The sequence below is a fragment of the Panicum hallii genome, chromosome 2, assembly GCF_002211085.1.
Source record: "Panicum hallii strain FIL2 chromosome 2, PHallii_v3.1, whole genome shotgun sequence".
Classification (NCBI taxonomy): domain Eukaryota; kingdom Viridiplantae; phylum Streptophyta; class Magnoliopsida; order Poales; family Poaceae; genus Panicum; species Panicum hallii.
The window spans coordinates 49,008,655-49,030,862 of NC_038043.1; the positions used below are offsets into that span (position 1 = coordinate 49,008,655).

The following is a 22,208-nucleotide window of genomic DNA, read 5'->3' on the forward strand; positions in this document are numbered from 1 at the left end:
ACCGCGCCGGGGACGGTCTCGATCGCCGCCGCCGCGCGCGTGCTGCACCGTGGCGCTGCTGCTGTGTGGCGCCGCCGCCTTCCTCTGCTGCTGCGGCGTCGTGTCCGCGCGGCCCGGGCGCGGGAGGAAGGTCGGGTGGCAGAGCCAGCAGGCCCCTGTCACTGCGCAAAAAAAACCGCCTGGAGGAGCCACGGCCGGCGAGCGACCAGCTGCCCAGCCGCAGCAGCAGGAGCCGCCTCCTAACGCCACAGAGACAGAGCCCGTGGTCAGCGAGACGTCGCGGTCCGTCAAGACGGAGCAGGAGCTCCTTGCTTCCGACCCACCTGGAGCCATGGCCACGAGCAACGACCGGGTGCCGGCCGGAAACCAGCAGAAGCCTCCTCCTCCTCCTCCTCCTCCGACCCCCAGACGGACGGCACGGCCCAGGCAACCGTCGCGGCGCTACAGCGCGAAGGAATGGGAGCTGTGATCCGTGTTGTTGCAACTTGCAAGGGTATCTGAACCCTGAACTGACCCTCTCCGCATGCTCTGCTCCTTCCTAGGGCCTAGGCTCCTTGCTCTACTGGAACATTCCAGCTTCCCCACAGTCCAGCCAGTGAGCCAGGAGCGCGGACGCCTTGGAGAGATGGGTATGACACATGCTGAATTATTCAGATCACCTGTGCGTTAAGCAATAGTCATGCCTTCGAATCTAGTAACTATCTCCCACTCCCAGATCAACAGCCTTGGCAAGAAATTGAGGCTGGAGGTATGGCCGGATTATCTGAAAGCCTGAGAGAAATTTTGGCTGATTTACCTGAACCTGTATGAGAGCCTTTCTTCAGAACGTGTATTTTGAAGCTTGTTTGTCTGAAGTAGCGGCGTTTTTTGTTTACCTGGGTTTACGTTTGTTCTTTGCTTTTGGGGTTGCAATCCTGTTGCTTAGACATGCAGATCTCTAAAGTCTCATTTAAAACAACACGAAACGCAAGATACTTCGTATTGATCTTGCTTCTTATCTACATCGCAGTATCTAGGAACACCAGCAAATGATTGGGATGCATATTTTCTGTCTGCAGATGGGTTTACTTGGCAGTAGATAAACCAGACAGACAATATCTCATACGACGAACAAACTATGGCGCACGATTTCATGCTCAGTCGCACCTTGCGACCGGTCACCATAACGCTGAAAACTCCTGAACAATCTATACAGATGCTTGGCTTCCCCTGTGGTTTTCTACTACACATCAGAATCGCTAAATCTCCAACCGCAACTCAACCGCTGTTACAACCAGATCCTCTACCAACAAATCCACGCAACACATCTATGCATGCTATCATCCTAAGCTACTATGCGATTACACGACAGGCTCACAAATTGCAGCCGCACCAGGTCACAGCATGGCAGATCAACAGCGACCAGAAACCCCCAATGTTGAGGTTGGCGGGTGCCAAGCCACCAGCAGGATGCGGCTAAGGCCCTCGTCGCTTGGTGCCTGTGGCGGCCTTGACTGGAAGCAGGCACAATCCAAATGTCAACGTTGACAATGTTGGTTCAATGGTCTCCACTAGTTAATCAATCAGAAGTATGTGTCTGCATCTGATTCACCACCAGTTGCGCTGCAGGTGGGAACATCATTGGTCCTGAAAAAGGGCAGATCGGTTTAAGGGGTTGCCAACTTTGAACAAAAACCAGCATGAGAATTGGAAGATTATGCAGACTAGTGTAACTAAGACTTGGATTAGCACCTGGAACAGCGTTGAAACCATTCACGGTATGCTGCAAGGCTGGGTGTCCGTGAAGATTATTATGGCTGCCCTTCATCTCAACACCATGTTCACCTCGATTTATTGGAATCTGTGGTATGGATCCACATTGCTGGCTTGCTAATGCTTCAGAATTGGTCCTCTGCACGGTGCTGGTAGAAGCATATGGCATAGCATGTGCCTGAGATCCTGCCAAATGGCTTGAGCTGGCAGCACAATCCTCAGTGGCAGGGCCACTGTTATTAGGTGGCTGCTCACCTGATGCCGCGACATTGTTTGGTGGTGCCATTGCTTCTGAAAATGCAGCTAGTACAGGTGGCTGAAATGAGCTTGGTGGTGCTTCACCATCTCCTACCCAGCCACGACCAAATTTTGTTCCAGGAGGAAGGCTTCGCTCAATTCGTCTTGATGCCATTTCCCAGCCAATAGGACCAAGTTGTGCAGCAAAACGTGCCAGGCTGCGGGAATATGACTGCTGCAACTGAACCCCGACCTGATAAAAACATTGTGTTAAAGTGTGGTCAATTGTGTCTTGCTATTCTCTAATGTTCATGGAAGGCTGAAATTATAGTAGTGTATCATCATTTACTTATAGGACAGAATTAGTTGGGACACTCAACTGGTACTAGCAGCTTCTTCGTCCCGTTGTAGGAGGATGATACCGGCAGATCATACATTGAACTGGACGGTTGAGACTCGTAATATGTGCTTCGACGACTATCTTCCATCAGAATTGGCTTCTTTCCCATTTTTCCAGACCACATACTCCCGTAACCTGGAACAAAAGTCAGACACCAACCAAGGTTATAAGAAAAATGAGTTAGCCAAATTGGATGCAAGTCCTTTGTTCACTCAGTACTTGTTAAATGCTAGCCTCTTGAAAAGACACTTTTTGAAAGAAAAAATGAGAGAGAAGTCAAAACCTGAGTAATCTTCCATTCTTTCTGTTTTCCGCTCGCCAGACCAGTTGTGCTCATTTTTCCGATTAGCAAAAGAGGCTCTCAGCACATCTGCAATCATCGCTTCTTGCTGTGCATGACGTCCACTATTTGCAGCATTAGCAAGTGTTGCCCCAGAAAAGTCTGCAGTAGCACGTTCTGCTGGTGGCCTCCCAACTTTTTGTTTGGCATTATTCTTGTTTGGAGGCCTGCCCCTACGAGGCTGTGGCTTTGGTTCTTCTGGTTCTGGCTCTGGCTTCAGTTCTGGTTCCGGTTCCGGTTCTGGTTCACTGGCATCACTATCTTGCCTAAGATTCTCAAAATCCTTTTTAGCAATCTCTTGAATACCTCGTGCCTGTAATGCATGGCATATGGATGTTAAGTACACCATAATTCATGATTATATTCAAAGATCATAACATGTAGGCTTAACGTCTGACCTGTCGATAGTATATTGTATCTGGTGAATTGTAGCACATTGCATTTGAGCTTATCAAGAACACATCATCCTGTAAATTGAAATTTCAGTCATGTTGAATGAGCTTGATAAAAACACCAATAGCATATTCTGAGATCAGGAAAGAAATAGTATTTTGCAGCAGCACTGTAGGAATGATAAAAGCAACACATATTTGTTCCAAAACAAAATCTGACATACTTCTAGCATGACTGCACGAGTAAGACGTAATGCTTTCAAAAACACTGCGATTACACATGCTACAGTTTGCAGTTTTGGTTCTGACTAGAAAATTTATTCTTAAGAGATGTTCAGCAAAGATGTTTGAGCACAGAAGGATTCTGCATACAAGTTGGCTTGTGTTGGTGATGTTCAATGCAAGACAGTCGAATGCACAGTGAAAATGCAAATCCATGATGTTGGTAGCAATATATATAAATCAGAAACTTCTCAAATAGTAAGTATTACAAGTAAAGTCATTAGCTAGAAGCCAAAAAAGGTGGCGTCCTAATGGCCAGTGTTAACTTTTCATGAAATAACTCCACTTGTTCGGGCATTACAAAGGCCGAAATCATCTCATTTTACCAAATGCCTGCCTCATCTTTAAGCTCATAATTTCTGCTGAGGCCCAACATACTTCACAAGAACAAATGAATTAGCAACTGAGGTACAACTTGAATATGATTTGCCAACATAAACAAACACAAATGAGGCAAATGGTCTCTGAGTTGTTTTTAGAGAAAACATCTAGCTATTTACGACCTTCCATAGTACGGCGTGAATATGACTTATACAAAAGGGAAGGATATGAGTTATTTAGAGTGCTCTTTTTTTTTCAAATAATGAGCCTTTTTAAATGGAAAATTTGAAAGTGTCGAATCAAAAGTAACACAGGCAGTGCAACGCTCGCATAATTTTTTGCACATCTACAACTTTAACACTATATGGTACACGGGTCCATCCCTGTGCTATCATGTACTTCGAAAATAGCATCAATTCACTCTTTTCTGAAAAGATAAGGTCATTTAATCGTTTGTAACAGCATATTTAATCCAAATACCTTTTCCATCATAAAAACTCTACTGTATTTACGGCAGTATATTGTGTCCAAATAATTTTTTAACTACTGTTATTGGCACTTGCCTTCCTAGTTATATGTACTGGAACCACAAATACCACCAGCTGCAGTAGATGATCTCATGCAAGTACAATTAGGTGGTTAAATGACATGTCGCTGTGTTCTCTTAGCAAGTTTCTAATGTGTAAAATGCTTCTGTCATTGAACATGCTGCTGAGTTCACAACCATACATTGCAGCAAACAAAAAGTGACATGAGATATCTCAGAGTATGAGAGTTTCTTTAGGCACATCAACAGAACAAATGTATAAACATATGCTCCCTCGGTCCATAAAGATATGAACTTCAGGACAAGCTAATTAGTAGCTTGTCCTGAACTTTCATATATTTAAGGACGGAGGGAGTACAATTTAAACTCAGCCAAATAGTTGAAAAGCAGAATACAGAGATATCATGCCTCAGAAAAAGTTAGGTTGCATAGTACAACCACAGAAATCCAAACAGGAAGGCAATTGTCTGCTAACCTATTACAGTTGTGTCTCAGCCTATATGTAGATGTTAATCTCAATGCTTGAACTGCCGTAAAACAAATAAAGAATACACAGGAGAATTTCAAACGTGAAATAGGTCTTTCCTTCAAGTTCCTGGATTTACGTGCATATGTAGAGCAAATCAATACAAACAACAACGGATAGGTGACTGAATGCAAACATAGTCTTGGACAAACGTTTTTCTATTAAAATCCTGTAAAGGTCATGGAACCAATAAAATAGACCCTGGGCTTAAGTGCTTCACTGGAACGAAAACATTATAAGACTAAATTTGATAAAGAGTTTACATGTTTAAATAAATTGTTAAGAGAATTTACATGATAAAATATATATGTTGCACCACTCTTGAAAGCGTTTAGATTGCCAAGAACAATCAGATGTGGAGTTACAACTTACAAGATCTAGTACACATGGAACACCATCAGAGACAGAACCTAGCAGAAAAACACCCAGGTGTCCAATTAACTATTTGCAGTAGTGTTTCAACATATCTGGGCAACAGTCCAAGAGAGTGAACATCTGCTCCTAAACTGTGCAATCAGCATAGAGCAAGAGGCTCCAAAGGCAACAGTACAAAGAGTTTCTTACCAAACTGGGGGACGCAAAGATTTTACAAATGGACTGTAATAAGAATCTAGAACGTGTGTGTATACAAAGGTCAGGAAAAAAACATTGTCGAAGAAAACGACATGGTGATGAGATAAGTAAGCTAGCTGATTAGCAAACTAACTTAACCACAACATTTCAGAACAAAGGTGCAACAGCTTATTAGTAGTTATTACCAAACAAGCACATGCAATTTTGTTGAAGAAAAACCCAAACAAAAGAAAAACACAAACAACCTAAACATATCCTATAACCCACCTCAAATTGCTCCAAGTTGGAATAGGCCCCCTTATCAAGCTTCTTCCTTATTGTCGAAAAATCCATTGGATGCTTGATAATATCATGATAGTCAGGCAGCTGGCCATAAATGGACATGAACAGGCAAATCAGTCAGGTTCGAAAAATCAAAACCAACAAACCAAACATATAGCATCATCATCTTTCAAAGCAGAAACAAACCTCTTCAGGATCAACAGGCTCTGAGAATACACCATAAGTGTCCTTCCTGCAAGAAACAAGGACACACAAAGATGAGAAGTCCTGGAGTGGAGAATGGACGAGCTGAAGGCCAGGAAGAACAAAGCTGCGAGCACAGCAACTCACTTCTGTAGCCTATCAAGGATGAAGAGCAACAACTTTTTGTTCGGCAAAGGTGTTGTGGGCCCGGAATCTGACGGCTCTGTCAAATGAGCAAATCCAACCCATGAGCACAGGGCGATCGGAGGCACAAGCATTAATTAAAGACAAGGAAATTGGAATGCATCCAACAGTAAAAGAATTAAAAAAAGGCATCTTTGTGCACATTTGTCCAGGTATATTTTTTGCCCCTGGAAATCTGAAGAGTTAAATGCCACATAGCAAGGAGCACCAACCTTCACGCCCATCCGTCGCTTTCCTCGTCTTTTCTCCCTGCAGCAGCAGAAGCGGAAGATAAAAAGATATTTAGAAACAAAACATCCTATAAATAAAAATACTTACAAGAACCGAAAGAAAACCGGGGTAGAAAATAAGCAGCAGAAAAAGTGGGGCTTTCGTTTACCAGCGCCAGTTACCAAGTACAAAGATCTAACGAGGGCGCGAAATGCAGCGAAATTTGGCGCGAGAAGCAGACAAAAACCAAACCCGAAAAGGCACGCCTTTAAAAGCTTTGAGCCAGGGTGTTTAAAAAAATTGCGCCAATTATTGTGACGACAGGGCGATGCGACTATGCGAGGGTTTAGGATTATCCCCCTCCCAAATGATTGGGAGAGCTGCTCTCAGGCTGGGCTGAGCAGAGCGGGGTTGACCACTGCGCCTCTCACTATGGAGATAAATAAATAAATGCGGCCTTTTCATGCCCGAAATAGCAAAGAAATTTCCTCGGGCGGCGCGCGGGCGCGCAGATCCGTACGCGCCCCGGGGCCAGGGCCCCCAAATTAGGCAAATTCCGCTAGGGATCGACAGAATTGGCGCGGATTCGGCTCAGATCGAGTCGGAGAAGAGGGGGAGAAGGGGAGGGCGCCCACCTTGGCCGATCCGTCGTGGAGGCCCATGACGAGGCGAAGCTTCTTCTCGCGGCGGCCAGAGCCGGATGCGGGCCCGTCATCGTCCTCGTCGTCGGCGGAGCCGGGGTTCCGGCGGTTGGGGCGGCGCGCCTGGGGCTGCTGCCGCTCCTGCAGCTGCTGCTCGAGGCGGAGGCTGCGCTTCTGGAGGTCGAGCAGCGACGGGCGGCCCTTCTTCTTCCGGCGCCGCGGCGGCGGAGGCGCCGACATCGCCGGGGACCGCCGCGACGGTGGCGCCTGCTGCTGCTTGCCCATTCCCGGCGTTCTTTTTGTTTTTTCCTTTTTTTTCTTTTGCCCCTCGGTTTTGTGTGCGGGGGCGCCGTTGGCGTTGCGTGTTGGGGGGCGTGAGCTAGCAGCGGGGAGGTGGGTAGACTTTTCGGTGCGTTTTCTTTTTCTTTTGGGGGCGATTTGGATGCGAGCACGTGAGGAGCGTGTGCGCCTCAGCGCTTGCGTTTGCGTGCGCGGCTGAACCGTGTACCCACAGAGTCGATCAGGAAAGAATTCAGAACGTGATGGCAACGTGGACGTCGCCGGCTCGATCAGTATCAAGATACCCATGGTGCCCAGTTATCATAGAATCTGGATTCTGTTGATGAGATATTACGTGACTTTTACCCGCTCCTGATTGCACGATTCCGTGGTGTACGACCATAATAAAAGACTCCTTAGTTAATTCAGATTAGTATGTCGTACTCAATCCAAATCCTTGTAAGAAGTAGAATATGTTACAAAAACATAAAGCGGTATTGCCATGTGTTTGATAAGTTGAAAGGATATATTCCCAGAAATTATACGTTCTATATATATATATATGTAGGGATGTAGGGGTGGATCGTGACCATAATGGTCCCTTCACAGTCCAACTCAATCCTTAATTATTCTTGACTTACACTTATATAGGATTATATATATGATATGAGCCCGTCTTAACTTAACTTATTATATATGAGTCCGGTCCTGAAGTTGTCTATGTTAAATTTTTAGGCCATTTAAATTTATGATAGGAAACTAATGCTATTAGATTCGTATTAGAAGTACTTTTTTTTTAACTATGGATGAACCTGAATTTCAGTACTGACGGTGTCTCCCGTGAATGCATTCAAATAAATAATTTTGTACTAAACAGAATAGTAATTGAGTAAAATATTGGTTAAAACTTGTCCTAACAAAATGAATAAGCCTTGTAAAATGTGGTATCAAAAGACATGAAAACATAGAGAGAATCCTGGAGAAGTGAACCATGTCACGCTAGATTGGGGGAAGGGTCTCTAGTCTGTCACCTGAGAGCTGCTGCAAACATGATTTTAGTTTCCATACACTTTTGCCGGTTTTGGGTGGTTAGTTGCTGGTTAGAATTCAGAAAGAAAAGGGATGCTAGTGTGTTGCTTCCCAGTTCCCACCCAAGTCCTCTAAAAACTAAGGGAAAGCAAGCATGTGGTTTTCAGGCAAGGGCAAGAACAAAAGAACAGTAGAGAGGTGAGGTGACACCTGGGAACCTTGAGCTTCGTGCCCATTGTTTTCTCCGAACACTTGGTGCCAGTACGGCAGTACCCCACTGTTAACCGTTTCCACGGACGCGCTCACGCACATGCCCAGAAAGAAGCTTCCCCCGACGGAGGATTCGTTTCCACGCATGGTGCAAGCAGAGTCTGTAGTGACGTAGCGGTAGCACTAGCAGTAGGCAGTAGCAGTACTTTTTTTTCATAAGAAGCAGTGTCCTCTTTGGCAAAGGCAGTGAAGTAAAAAAAAAACTACACGGCCGAGTGAAGCTACAGTCCCAAGAAAAAAAAAATGGCCGTCTGCAGTGAGGCAGCAGTAGACCCCTCCTGGCCTCCTGGGTCAAATCCGGTTGCAGTTTTCGTAGAAGGGCTCGCCGGCGCCGGCGCCGGCGAAGCATGGGCTCCGTTGCGCGAGTGCGTGGGAGGTGCGCCGACGCCACGGCCGCGTACGAATCGAGCGCTCCGGGCCTCCGGGGGGCGCCGGCCGAGCGCGGCACGCCGCTCGGTGCGTCCACGGCCCAGCGTTGGGCGCTGCTGCGTAGGAATCCGACGGGCGGCGCATGGAGACAGGAGACGCCGCGGGGAACGGCCAAACTAGCATTCCGACGAGGCGCTGCGGCGCTGGTTGGCTTCTTTCTCGTGTGCGGCCGACGGAAGTGACGCTCGAACAAGCTCCGAGGCCTCTTGCTCAGCGTCCCGCGGAGATCACCGTAGTTCGCTGGAGAGGACAGCTTCAGACACTGGGGCATCTCCAGTGTCCACTGTGGACAGTGGACACCGGAGCACAGATGAACAAGCTGACAGGCCAACAACAACATTGATTATACATCGAACGCAAAATTTGTGTACCGCGTCCCAGCACGTCAGCACAAGGGTGCAACACGTCAACAAACTGAACAAGTTGTGATAAAAAAATTAACCCCTATTCTGGTGGAAAATGGAAGATCGACTCGTGGGGGTTAAAAAAAATGCTATGCCCGCAGCAGAAGTACGAGGCTCAAGTTTTTGGTACAGCAACTTGCTGACTTGCTGAGAGTAGGCTACGGACGCAGAAGCACGAAGCTGAATTTTTGGCACAGCAACTTGCTGACCCGGGAGGTCAGAAACAGCCATGGGAGTATTCCAACCTGCACCAAAGAGGCGATCGCCGCGTCAGGGACTCAGAAAATAGTACATAGGTGCAGCTTTGTACCCAGTAACGTTGCATCCAAGCAACGTCATGTTTGGGAAATTAAAAGCAGTTTCCTCAATCATCCAATGAAGACTCCACGTTAATTTAACATGCAAACAAAGTTCACTCTGCTAAGGTGATGACTTCTTCCTTTCACGGCATGTGTTACCAATAGATTATACAATACTAGCCCATACGCGTTGGGCCGATGGCATTCAAATTTAAAAGTTCCATGGTTTATAGTATTTACCACAACATTGCCCGTAGCAGAATCAACCCCCCTCAAGGAAAACATCTTTCCTGCAAAAACAATTGAGGTGTCACCAATATTATTGGTTACATGAATCAAAAGTAGGACAGAGGCCTAGTGTAAACAAAGTTTTCTGACAGAGAAGGCAGCACAAGGAAGGACTGCTACTGAACAACATATAAGACAAAAAAAACATTCCTGATCTTAAAAACGGACCTAGTTGTGCAGTATTTGCAATTTAAATACTGGTTTGGACTGCATAAATAAGTTAACCTTGTTTGGCCCAAAAAAATCATGTCTTTCTACTGTATTAATTAAGTATAAAATCACATTAACTGGTATTCTAGCAGCACTTGTGAAATGCATGTGGCATATATGGTGTGTGTGTGTGTGTGTCACCACAATCAGTGTTGCAAGGAAGGTGAGAAATTCCTCTTGCAGTTCTGGCATTCAGGTTGAACAAAATACAACCAGATTACTAATATTGGATAGACTCTATTGATAAATGAACAGAACAGTGATCACTAAAGTGCAAATACTGAGCAACAAACAATCTAGAACACTCTGGCAAGTTGCATCAACATACCAAAGGGCTGTAGAAGATGTCGTCGAACTGTTGTTACAGGAGTGCTCCAAAACCACAGAACGAGCAAGGCATAAATTAGTACCTATTTGGTTGAAAAGAATTAGTACTAAAGAAAGTATAGTGCATGGTTAAACAAAAAAACAAACATAAAGGCAATTCACAAAGAAGCACCTTAGTAACCAGCAGAATTTTTCCGTACTTGTCATATAAGGATTGCTTCCCTTTAGTGTCCTGTTCCTGTACTGTAAAGCAGACAAAGGGGGAAAAGGAACTTAAGATCGCTAAAATGCATCATTGCAGCACCAATTCATTCTACAGAATAACAGAAGTAACAAACAAGCAAGGAAGCTTTGCTTCCAAACAAACAATAACAAAGCTATGGCATACAATTATTCAGCATTTCCAAAAATTATGGGGCCGAAAGACAATATTCCGGTGCTCCATTACAGGGCAACAACTACAGAACATTGAGAGTTCAGCACTCACTTTTTGTCAGTTCCTTCTCCTTGGCAACAGCCAGACGCTTGAGTTTAGCAGCTTGTGCAAATGTGGACGGCCTACCACACATATTCAGGCAAATAAGTGAGATGGAAACCTTGCAGTTGCAAATCATTCTTTGGTTAGAAGAGAAATTTTGGATAAAGAAAAGCAGTGATATGAAAATTAGTAGAGTTCGAGTCACGGCAAAGGAAGGTTAATGGCCTACGTTGACAGCTCATTTGCCTCCTTCAGAAGTTGCTTGATTTCAAGCCGCAGTTTGATCTGCTCATCACTTTGTGATCCCCTCTGGATTATAAGCACAGAACACATCAGCGACCAGTGAAAACACTAGAGAACATAAATACAAGACCGCGGACTGCAGGCTATAATAGATGCGCAGGATAAGAAAACTCGAGCCTGCATTCCACATCCACGCCCAACAGTTCAGAAATTAGCCCCAAAATTCAAATAGCTTAGAGCTAAAGGAACAATTTCCTCGGAATTAGTGTTCGATTCATTGAAGAAATAGGTGGAATCGCTGGGTGGTTACTCTTTCGCCCAATCAGAATTCACCGAAGATCCAGGGCTCCAGACGAGACGGATGGGAGGGGCAACGCGCGAGGAGGGGGAGGGGGGCGTCGGCGCTAACCTTTTTGGCGAGGTCGAGGTAGCGGTCGACCAGCTGCAGCGCGGAGACGATGAGGAAGACGAAGATAGCCGCCAGGGCCATGGTCGTCGACCGGCGTCGGAGGCGGAGGTCTCTTCCGTCTCCGGTTGGGTCAGGGACTCGCGGCGCATCGGATGTGGCTCGAGCTCGACGGTCCGACCGAGCCCGGCCTTAGTCATCCGCTGGACGCTTTTCGATAGGCCCATTTGAACTCTCCATGGCCCACGGGCCGCTTGGGCAGCTGACATTCGAAAACCACCAATCAGTAGCCTTATCCTCTAGTAAGGCCCAGCCCAAACATAGTCAACTTGAACATTTGAGCCGCTGAGCCTTGCTCCACTCGTATGAATGGCCGAAAGGTAGAATAATCCGAAGGAGGCCACGTCACATGAACCAATCCCATCAAAATATCTCCCGCGGATCAACTGGCCAGTAGGACGCCACCGAGCCCAACACTTGGCGACACCATGGCGCAGCCCCTAAAATTCACCGCGGGCCACGGCAAAAACCCAGCCGAACACCCCCGCAAAAATCCCGCTCGCCGCTCGTCCGGCGCGGTGAGAATATCTGGCGGCGAGCTGGTGGCCGGCGCGCGGCCACATCAGCCACCCCATCCGCCCACCTCACCTCCGCCGCGCCAATGGCAACTCGGCTTAAGATTCCACGAGATAAGGACCCGATCGCCCGGCGACACTATTTAGCCGGGCGCGCCCGCCCCGACACTGTCACTCCCACCACAGCAAGCAGCTAGCGACCGGTCTCAGCAACTCTCCCTCGCCTCACGCAATGGCCGCCTCCACCATGGCGATCTCCTCCCCGGCGATGGCCGGCACCCCCATCAAGGTGGGCTCCTTCGGCGAGGGCCGCATCACCATGCGCAAGACCGCGGCCAAGCCCAAGGTGGCGGCGTCCGGCAGCCCGTGGTACGGCCCCGACCGCGTCAAGTACCTCGGCCCCTTCTCCGGCGAGCCCCCGAGCTACCTGACCGGCGAGTTCCCCGGCGACTACGGCTGGGACACCGCGGGGCTGTCCGCTGACCCCGAGACCTTCGCCAAGAACCGTGAGCTGGAGGTCATCCACTCCCGCTGGGCCATGCTCGGCGCGCTTGGCTGCGTCTTCCCCGAGCTGCTCGCCCGCAACGGCGTCAAGTTCGGCGAGGCCGTCTGGTTCAAGGCCGGCTCCCAGATCTTCAGCGAGGGCGGGCTCGACTACCTCGGCAACCCCAGCCTGATCCACGCCCAGAGCATCCTCGCCATCTGGGCCTGCCAGGTCGTGCTCATGGGCGCCGTCGAGGGCTACCGCATTGCCGGCGGCCCGCTCGGCGAGGTCGTCGACCCGCTCTACCCCGGCGGCAGCTTCGACCCCCTCGGCCTGGCCGACGACCCCGAGGCCTTCGCCGAGCTCAAGGTGAAGGAGCTCAAGAACGGCCGCCTCGCCATGTTCTCCATGTTCGGATTCTTCGTCCAGGCCATCGTCACCGGCAAGGGCCCACTCGAGAACCTCGCCGACCACCTCGCCGACCCGGTCAACAACAACGCCTGGGCCTACGCCACCAACTTCGTCCCCGGCAACTAAGCTCCATCCGCTCTGCAACTTCATTGTCTTCCGGAGGGGGCGTACGTGGATTCATTGATGCTGCAAGCTGCCGCATGTGTGTCTCTTGTTTCACGTTGCATTTCAGGGGCAGGTCGAGATGATGAGTTGGCGTTGTACACTAAGATGAAAGATGATGTTTGTGCAATAGTAGTGATTTTGTATTTTTGTTCCCTGGTGGTTAATCATTGATTTGTCAGATTTTAAGGGCACCTTTTCTTCTCCTGCTTTTTACACTTTATTTTAAAAAAATTCTAAAATTTACTCTGAACACCATAGCCATACAGCGCTTAGACTTGGATAAAGAACATTGAGCCAAGCAAGCGACATGAACTTGGGCTCAAATGGTAGAATTAGTCAATTACTGATGTCCTGTTATAGTGGATTAGTGGGCACTGGGCGCCAGTTACATCATTACATGGGTGCCAACAGTAGCAAGAGAGAGATTGCAGGTGCTCTCGCGGGCGGCTGGCTAGGAGACTCGGGTTTGAGTCCTGCTCCTTCCTAATTCGAAGTGGGGAGGCTGTCTGTCAAGTTTTAGCAAGAGAGAGAGATTACATAGCAAACAAAAAGCACCAGCAGAGTCTTGGTTTTTAAAATTCCTAATTCGCACCCTCTTAAAGGCATCACGGTCCATTCTAGATTTTGTGTAATTAAATAAAAAATTTGTTGAAGGCAAAACGATTTCTGCATGAAAACAAAGCATAACTTCACCCAACAACAAACCTCTGTTCACAACTTATGCCACTGTTCACATACCCCTTTTAGACTGATCGTTCCTGTAATCCTTTCGTTTCAAGGCATATCAGTACCCATTTCGATCATTTTCTTGGAAAGTTTCCACCCAAGTGACCAAATGTCGGTACTGCATCGCTCTATCGCCCCTCCAGAACTGTAAGGGTCACCGTGTTGTTGGAGTTCTGGGAGCTGTCCCCTGTCTGCTCTGTTTCAGTGTTCCTCGGTGCAAAATACGCAGGCCTGTCTGGGGCTACGAGTGACTTGCTTTCGCTCTCCAGGATACGCACAATATACGGCATGGATGGCCGATCATTCAGGTTATCTTGAACACACAGGAGTGCTAAATGGATGCACAGCATTACCTCATCCAAGGAGCAACCTTCCACAATCGACGAGTCTATTACAGTCTCTGTCTTCCCTTCATTCCATAGGTTCCATGCCTATACCAAACAAGAATCGGAAGTCTCAACTTTGAGTTTTCTGTCTCCATATTTGTCCTTCATAGAGCTGTTCAAATCTTTGTGTCGAAATATGTAAAGAAGAAAACTTACATAGACTATAAGATTGGGGAAGTCTTCAATGAGATCGGTGGAACTTACCTAACACCACTTACAATCTCCAGGAGCAATACGCCGAAGCTATAAACATCGGACTTCACTGAAAAGATGCCCTCCATAGCATATTCATGAGCCATGTAGCCACTACTACCAACATAACTTGTCAATATAATGCAACGGATTTTGGTGAAACAATAATTTGAGCAAGCTAATTGAACAGAACTCACTATGTTCCAACGACTTGCTTAGTACTCGCTTGCTCTTGATTGTCACCAAAGATTCTTGCCATGCCAAAGTCTGATATCTTTGGATTCATCGCTGCATCCAGCAAAATGTTGCTCGCCTTAAGATCTCTGTGGATTATTGTCAGTCTTGAATCTTGACGGAGGTAAAAAAGACCTCGAGCAACCCCTTTGATTATCTTGAACCTCGTGGGCCAATCCAGCAGTGATTTCCTTGCACCGACTGCAAAAGAGCAACATTTTCACGAGCAAGATGAACTGTTTTCAGTGTCTCAAAACAGCACTATTTCACATTCTCAATAATTCACATCCACTAATTCACTAACTCGCATTTACATAATGACAATGCATCCATATGAAAATTCACTAATGACACTCATATTACTCATATATTCAATTAAAACTTCATTTACTATTCCTTATTTACATGAATAATACTCATGCACTAACTAATTTTTTCACTAATCACACTCATATTCCTCATATATTTACATTCACTTTCACATATTACGAACCATATATATTCACATTTTTTCACTTATACATTAACTAATTTACTAACTAATTCATTAACTAATTCAAAAGGAAAAAAATGGAAAAAAATCAAGAACTCACTTGCTGCCAAGAGAGGGCGTGGGCCGGCGGGGAGGAGAGGACAGGGTCACTGCCGATGGAGGGAGATACCGCCGACGACTACAAGAGTGGCATCCACCGAGGGTCCCACAGATCCGGAGGCGCGCACGGCGGTGGGCTGGATCCAGAGGCGCGCGGCGGCGGGCCGGCAAGGCGGAGGGCCGAGCCGCCGCCGAGAGGAGCCGGCGGGGAAGAGGAAATTTTGGCAGCTTAACGCCCCCGTCTGCATGAAACGAAAATTTTACTAAGTTCTCGACCCATTCAACATATATAGAGCAGGGATTTTCAGGGGTGGGTGACTGTGACGCCCTGAAAATTTACCAAATTAAAATTTCGCGCTAAGATGTTTTATTGAAACCCTAATCACCTCCCGGACTCTTCACCGACCAGACGCTCGGCTCCAGCTGTTGACCCAGCCCCTTTTCCGATGACCGTACCCTCTTTTTCCTCGTCGCCGTCCCATCCCGCGCCGCTCGGTGGCCTGCCGCCCACGCGCGATCACCGCCGCGATTAGCGCCGGCGCGATTCCTTTCTCCTCGCGCAGCGCGCGAAAGCCGCGCGCGCGTGGCCGACCGGCCGCGGTCGCCACCGTGATCGGCACCGACGCCCCCCCCCTCTCTCTCTCCTTCTCCTTTTTTTCTCTCTCCCATTTCTTTTCTTTTTCCCCAAACTCTCTTTCTCTTCCTTTCTTCCTTTTTTTTCCTTTTTCTTTCCTTCTTTCTTTCCCCCCTCCTTCTCTTTTTCCTTCCCCTGCCGCGAGCCCGAGCCCAGGCCGTGCGCCTGCCTTGCCCCGGCCACGCTACGACGCACGCGCACGCGCAGCGCGTGGCCGTGCGCAGCACCGTGCCGCCCGTCACCCACGCCCCCGCTCTGGCCCGCGCCTCGCCGCGCTGTGCGCGCACGCGCGCGCCCGGACCCGCGACGCCGCGCTGCCCGCCGCTGCCGCGTTCCGCCCCCGCCGCGCCGCCCGTCGCTAGCCGCGCCGCCCGCCGCTGCTACACCCCGCCATCGTCCTGTGCTCGCACCGCACGCCGCGTCACGACGTGAGCGAACGGACGAACGTCATTAATGGCGCTCCGCGCCGCTCGCCGACCTTCACCTACCCCCGGCCTTCCCACCGCCTCATCCCGCCTATAAATCGGCCCCCTGCGCGGCTCACCTCCCCCACAGCCTCCACCGCCGCCCCTAGCTTCCTCCCCGAGCCCCTAGTGCCGCTCCGCCGTGCCCCCGAGGCCGCCGCCGCCCGCCTCTGTCGTCCCACCTCCACACAACACCCCGGCCCAAGGTAAGGCCGGGAACCACTTCCCCTAGCCCCCCTCTCCCTCACCCCCCTGCCCCGTGCCACCCCTGGGCCCTGGCTGGCCGAGATGGCCGCCGCCACCGTCCTTTCCCCCTTTCCTCTGTTCGGTCACGGGAGGGAGGAGGAAGAACAGGGCAAATTGCCCGATAACCCCCTGCCTTTGTTCTCGTTTTCAAATGAGGAGCCCCCCTCTCTATTTGCTTCCTTTCGCAAAAGAAACCCTGCCCATTCTATTATTTCAAACTGAACCTCTCCATTACATAAAAACCTAATTATACCCGACCCCTCTAGCATGCCCTGGGTATTTCTAGAATTCGCAAAAAGGTCCTTACTCTTTCCGGATAGTTACGAATAAGCCCCTAGACCCCTATTTAACCCTTGAAACCCCCTTCACCTCGTCATTTTATGCGTCAAACGACCTCCGATCGACCTGAAACTTTACCACGCCTTTCTAGTATAGTTTTAACCATGCCATTAAGAAACCACCCAAAAATATTACCCCTACCTCCGTAACTAAATTATTTCCGATTCAAGCTTAACGATAAAAGCTTTTAGTTCCTTCGCTTGATTGTGTGCCTGTTTGCTTGCGTCGTAGGACACGGAGTGAACGAGGAAGGCCCCGACTGTGACCAAGCGAACGAGGATCAGTTCTGCGACCCCGAGCCCGAGGGACAGTACTTCGATCAGGACCTCCCGCAAGGATTTGACGATGGCAAGTTCAATCCCGCCCTTTGATGCATGTTTCTGTCCTAGTTTTTTTAAACACAACCCAATGGCCTGTTTTATAAAATTGCATGGTTTTGCTTGCTGAAAATATGGTAGGGTAGCCACCCTTGTTTGTGATAACCATACCTTGATCACCTGGTTTTATAAAGGAAATGTGTGTGTGTGGGAAGGGATAAAATATGGTTTTGAAAGATGAGTCAGACGGGATGGATGGCATTTCTGTGTGAATTGCCGTTGGTGTGCTCGTACCTGTGTGGTTGAGCGAGGAAGGGAGATATCCATCTTGTCACCCCTAAGGACCGAGTTGATGTGTCATCTCACCTAGCTTCATGTCGTGCAAACCACTTGACCGTTGTATGGGCAACGGCTTAGCATAAATCCCACTAGTTAGTCTGCTAGCCAACAGGAGAGCTGAGAGCAACGGGTGATCAAGGAGAAGGGATAAGCTCTGTGTGACTTATGCCCGGTTAAATCTTGGAGATAGGTCGAATGACCCCTTGATGGATCCCGTGGTGGCTAGTCAGGTCTAGCTAAGGTGGGTAATAACTTTGTTGGGATCTGCACCGACACTAAGGTGATCGTGCTGTGGTACCCCACCTGTGGGTAAAGTTGCATACCTCTGCAGAGTTAAAATCTATTCGAATAGCCGTGCCCACGGTATTGGGCAAGTTATGATGTGGTCACATAACTGGTGTTTCTCTCCGGGAATGGTTGGGTTGGTGTAAGGTGTCTGGAAAGTGTCCGGCAGTTGTGCCGTGTGCTACGGCGGACGGGGAGTCCGGTAGCAATTTAAAACTTAGATCCTGTGCGGATCGACTTCGTGTGCTCCTTGGTACTAGAAAACTTGTTTTGGAAATGTTTTAAAACAAACCTTTGCATACAACCGAGTTTTCCGCAAATGAACCATAACCTTATCCTTGGATTGTCCTGTGCATTGATTTCTGTTATACCCCCCTCCGTGGGTGTGATTGGACTTGCTGAGTACGTTCGTACTCATCCCATTCTTACTTTTACAGTGGAAGATCCTGACTACATTCCCGAAGACGTCGAGTAGGGTTCCGTCCTGCACCCAGTCTTGCCTGTGGTTAAGGCCACCGCTGGAACTCCGCATGGCGCACGACTCTGAGGACCCTCTTTTCGTAGCTAGTGTAGTAGTGTGGGTTTTAGTTGTAATCCTCGCGATAGTGGCGCTTCACTGCCCATTACCGCGAAGAGCTGTACGGTGACGTACCATCTGATGTAATAAAAGTGTTATCAGGCTCCTGGGACTGATAAAGCATCATTTTTAAGTCTTCCCTGATGGGGGGACGCTTCAGTGACCCTCCTAGAAATAGATTTTCAGGGGCGGGCCCTACAAATTATTTCTAGGGGCGGGTGGGGGATCACCCACTCCTAGAATTTTTTTCAATTTTATACTAAAAATTTCAACTAATTTAAAAAATATAGCAAAACACATCCAAAAAGCTGAAATTTTTACCCTAAGACTATTGCCACCTATAGAACTAGAAAAAAAATATGACAACTATATTTTAGTGTAATAATAGTTAAGAGTGTTGAAATAACAATGTAGAGTTCTCCAACACTTAGTATCTCGTACAACTCAAGCCATCTTTACTAAAAATTTAATTAATTCAAAAAATATAGCAAAACACATATAAAAAATGAAATTTGTACACTAAGAGAGCTCCATTTGAGTCTTAAAACTACCAAAAAGTTTAGAAAAGACATGAGATTAGTATCAACTTACCTCCTGTAACCCCCAACTCGAAGGAAATCATGTTTAAAAACCTCCCCTACTCTTTTTTCTTTTTTTGGATTTTCAGGGGCGGGTGGCGCCATCACCCGCCCCTGAAAATGAGCCCCACTTTTAGAAGCTGATGGTGCCACCCGCCCCTAGAAATTCTATATTTAGGCGGGTGGCGTCATGACCCGCCTGTGAAATAGGGCTCATTTTCAGGACGGGTGATGGCGTCACTCGTCCACTATAGATACAATTCTAGGGACAGATCTGCTACGTAACTCCGCTTATTTCATAGAAACGGGTTATATTTTGATCTGTCTGTAGAAAAAAATAAGATGTTACTGCACATCTCATCTTTTAGTAGTGTGTCCGTCATGTAGCCCATCCAAGGCGAGCTGCGCCAGTGCACGGGCGACCCGTTCCGTATGATCATCTGCATGCAGCGGCCTGTCCTGGTCCGCGCCGAAGGCGAAGCTCCCCGACGACGGGTCCTCGGGGGCCTTCGAGGACATGATGCGCACAGCGCACCCCGGAGCGTGGCATCCGTAGGCGATCCCGATCTTCATGCCGGGTAGGAACGTGTCGCCGGGGTGCTTTGAAGCTCTGCCACAAGCCCACAAGGTGGTGCCGTTCGGCGACCGGACGACGAGGTTGCCGGTGTTGAGACGCACGGCCATGAAGCTGGAGCCTGTCGATGTCCCCACCGTGCCGGTTTCAGGCGGTGACAGGCGTGAGCCATCCTCCAGAGCGCTGCGCTGGAGAGCCTACGTGCTCCGCACCATCCAGTAGCCACAGTATTGGGCGCGGCCGTGCGGGCTCCGTCGTATGTTGAAGGAGAGACAGACGGTGACCGCCAGTGGATACGCATCCATTTTGTTGTGCGGTTGCGGTTTATTTGGTGGGTCACCACTGACCATTTCTGTCGGGCGGGCAGGTTTTGATGGGCTAAGCTTTTATAAAATTAGGCTAGATCCTGCTAGTGGGTTTGAGATAAACGGGCTTCGCTACATCATAGCCTGCCTCTCAGGTCGGGGAGTTTTTCCCCCTCCTGATGTCGTGCCGAACTCAAGTCTAGATTTGAAGCCCACAATCTTGGATCCCAGACTGCGCTGGGTTGACGTTTTCAGTTTTTTCAAAAAGGGGTCAAAAAAATTAAATTCGAAAAAGGGGTGCCGATTTCGAAAATTTCGAAAAATGGGTACCTCCCGTCCGACCAACGGGCGGGAGCATGGGGCCGGAGACCTCCCGCCCATCCAACGGGCGGGAGGCTCCAAATCTTTTTCCAGGTCCCTCCCATGGTGGCAAAGACATCCCGCCCGCCCAACGGGCGGGAGGTCGTTCGCGTCGCGCTGCAGCTGCGCACGGCACCTCTGACGCACGCCGTTTCCTGTTGGGAGAGCGGTCGCTGTCCTGGACTAGACTGCTGGTACGCTTTATTAGTCTTGTGCAGCAGGTAGCGATCTTTTTGGCTGCAAGGCATCCCGCCCAACGGGCGGGCGGGAGGTTAGTTTTTTTAGATTTAATTCGATCAGTTCTATTACTTGGCTGTTTTTATGTGAAAGTGTGACAGGATCTTGTTTCTTTTCCTTCTTTTCCTTTTATATGCACAGGAAGAAAAGAACAAAAAGTGGAAGGTAGACGGAGCTCAGTATGACAAAAGGTGAAGCTGTCAAATCCACACAGAGGAAAAAAGACACGCTGTTACAGAACAGTGACGGTCAGGCAGTACAGGTGAATGTGCGGTAGAGCCATGCATGCTCTACGGAGCTAGCTACCTAGACAGAGGAGACCGGAGCTAGCTACCTAGACAGAGGAGACCGCAGCAGCAGCCGTGACAGGGATTATGAGTGCAGCAGCAGCTACGTGGAACCTCCCGCCCGCCCAACGAGCGGGAGGTGGCCTAAGCATCCCGCCCGTTGGGCGGACGGGATGCCCCGCGTTAGGGATCTCTTTGTGAATAAAAAAAGTTTCTTATTCACGAAGAGATCCTCGGGAGGGGCTAAAAAAAGATTTGGCACCTCCCGCCCGTTGGATGGGCGGGAGGTTTCCGGCCCCACGCCTCCCGCCCGTTGGTCGGGCGGGAGGTACCCCTTTTTAGAAATTTTTCAAATCGGCACCCTTTTTCGAATTTAATTTTTTTTAAACCCCTTTTTTAAAAAAAATTCGTCCGGTGGCAGCACGTTGAACAGCCTAGAAGCGCACTTTTCTAACCGGGCTCTCGCGGTAGCATCCTGAACAAAAGTCCAAATCCATCACCAGACTTCTCCAACCCCAATATCATGTACGTAAATACGTAATCATCATGTTGTCATAAGTTACTATATATAGCATTTTCCGGTTATATAATCAGCTATGTTCGCTTGGACTCATGTGCGCTCGGAGTCAACAAGGATTCCCATTTCCCAACCAGGCCTGTACCCAAGTTTTTAGGCCCCCCGATGCGAAATACAAAATGAGCCCCTATATTTAGAGAATAGAAATAATAAAAAAATGTATTTAGACTTCATCACATAATAGTACCATAAGATTTTATGCTGAATGGATAAAAAGCTAAAATATATTTAGACTTCACTATGCTAAATATAAATAACCTAAATAGAGTATTATATAGTTTATAGTAACAGGAAAAAGGGGAATATTTGCTTTGCTTGTGATCTGGAACCTTGATGCGCTTGGCTTGTTAGAATATTAGACCAGAAAACGTGAAGCCGTGATGCAGCTGCAGGCAACCCAGGGGAAGGACTTAATTCATATTTACAGGTTTTTGATGTAGTCATGCTTGATCCCGACGGACTCGCCGGTGCAGTTTGCGGCGGCAGCTCAAGGATGGCAGGAGTAGCTGGGGCCTGCCCTCGCGCTAAGCCGCTTATCGCCGCTGTGTCGGTCTCTTACGTCAATCGAATGCAAGCGTAGCTGCTCGCGACTGAGGCCACCAAGTCGCTGGTGCCATGCGCTTGGCAGGCTGTAGAAAATTAGAAATTAACCTGGATTTAGATGGACTAACCGCCGATTAGGGCCCCTCAAATTTGGGGGCCCGGTGCTGTCGCGCCGTTTGCACCGTATAATGTATGGGCTTGTTCCCAACTCCTTCCGTCGATTCCCAAA

General features: G+C 48.5%; 3 protein-coding genes and 1 pseudogene across 3 annotated transcripts; 1 reads left to right on the top strand and 3 right to left on the bottom strand.

The window, feature by feature from the left end:
- Positions 1–1,044: 1,044 nt before the first annotated feature.
- LOC112881739 (bromodomain-containing protein 4-like) lies at positions 1,045–7,334 on the bottom strand. The gene is made up of 10 exons (XM_025946576.1): positions 6,885–7,334; positions 6,252–6,288; positions 5,983–6,058; positions 5,839–5,884; positions 5,638–5,736; positions 3,128–3,196; positions 2,673–3,042; positions 2,370–2,524; positions 1,732–2,242; positions 1,045–1,626 (listed from the first exon to the last, which is right to left on the bottom strand). The coding sequence occupies exons 1-10, from the start codon at positions 7,173–7,175 to the stop codon at positions 1,559–1,561; spliced, it is 1,722 nt and encodes a 573-aa protein (XP_025802361.1). The 5' UTR covers positions 7,176–7,334; the 3' UTR covers positions 1,045–1,558.
- Positions 7,335–9,217: 1,883 nt separating this feature from the next.
- On the bottom strand, positions 9,218–11,729 carry LOC112880661. Its single transcript, XM_025945395.1, has 7 exons — positions 11,556–11,729; positions 11,133–11,212; positions 10,913–10,983; positions 10,598–10,668; positions 10,427–10,508; positions 9,841–9,890; positions 9,218–9,546 (listed from the first exon to the last, which is right to left on the bottom strand). The coding sequence occupies exons 1-7, from the start codon at positions 11,634–11,636 to the stop codon at positions 9,460–9,462; spliced, it is 522 nt and encodes a 173-aa protein (XP_025801180.1). The 5' UTR covers positions 11,637–11,729; the 3' UTR covers positions 9,218–9,459.
- Positions 11,730–12,283: 554 nt separating this feature from the next.
- On the top strand, positions 12,284–13,288 carry LOC112880660 (chlorophyll a-b binding protein 1, chloroplastic). Its single transcript, XM_025945394.1, has one exon. The coding sequence runs from the start codon at positions 12,360–12,362 to the stop codon at positions 13,146–13,148; it is 789 nt and encodes a 262-aa protein (XP_025801179.1). The 5' UTR covers positions 12,284–12,359; the 3' UTR covers positions 13,149–13,288.
- A 61-nt stretch (positions 13,289–13,349) lies between these two features.
- Positions 13,350–14,917, bottom strand: LOC112880663 (annotated as a pseudogene).
- Between the last annotated feature and the right edge of the window lie 7,291 nt (positions 14,918–22,208).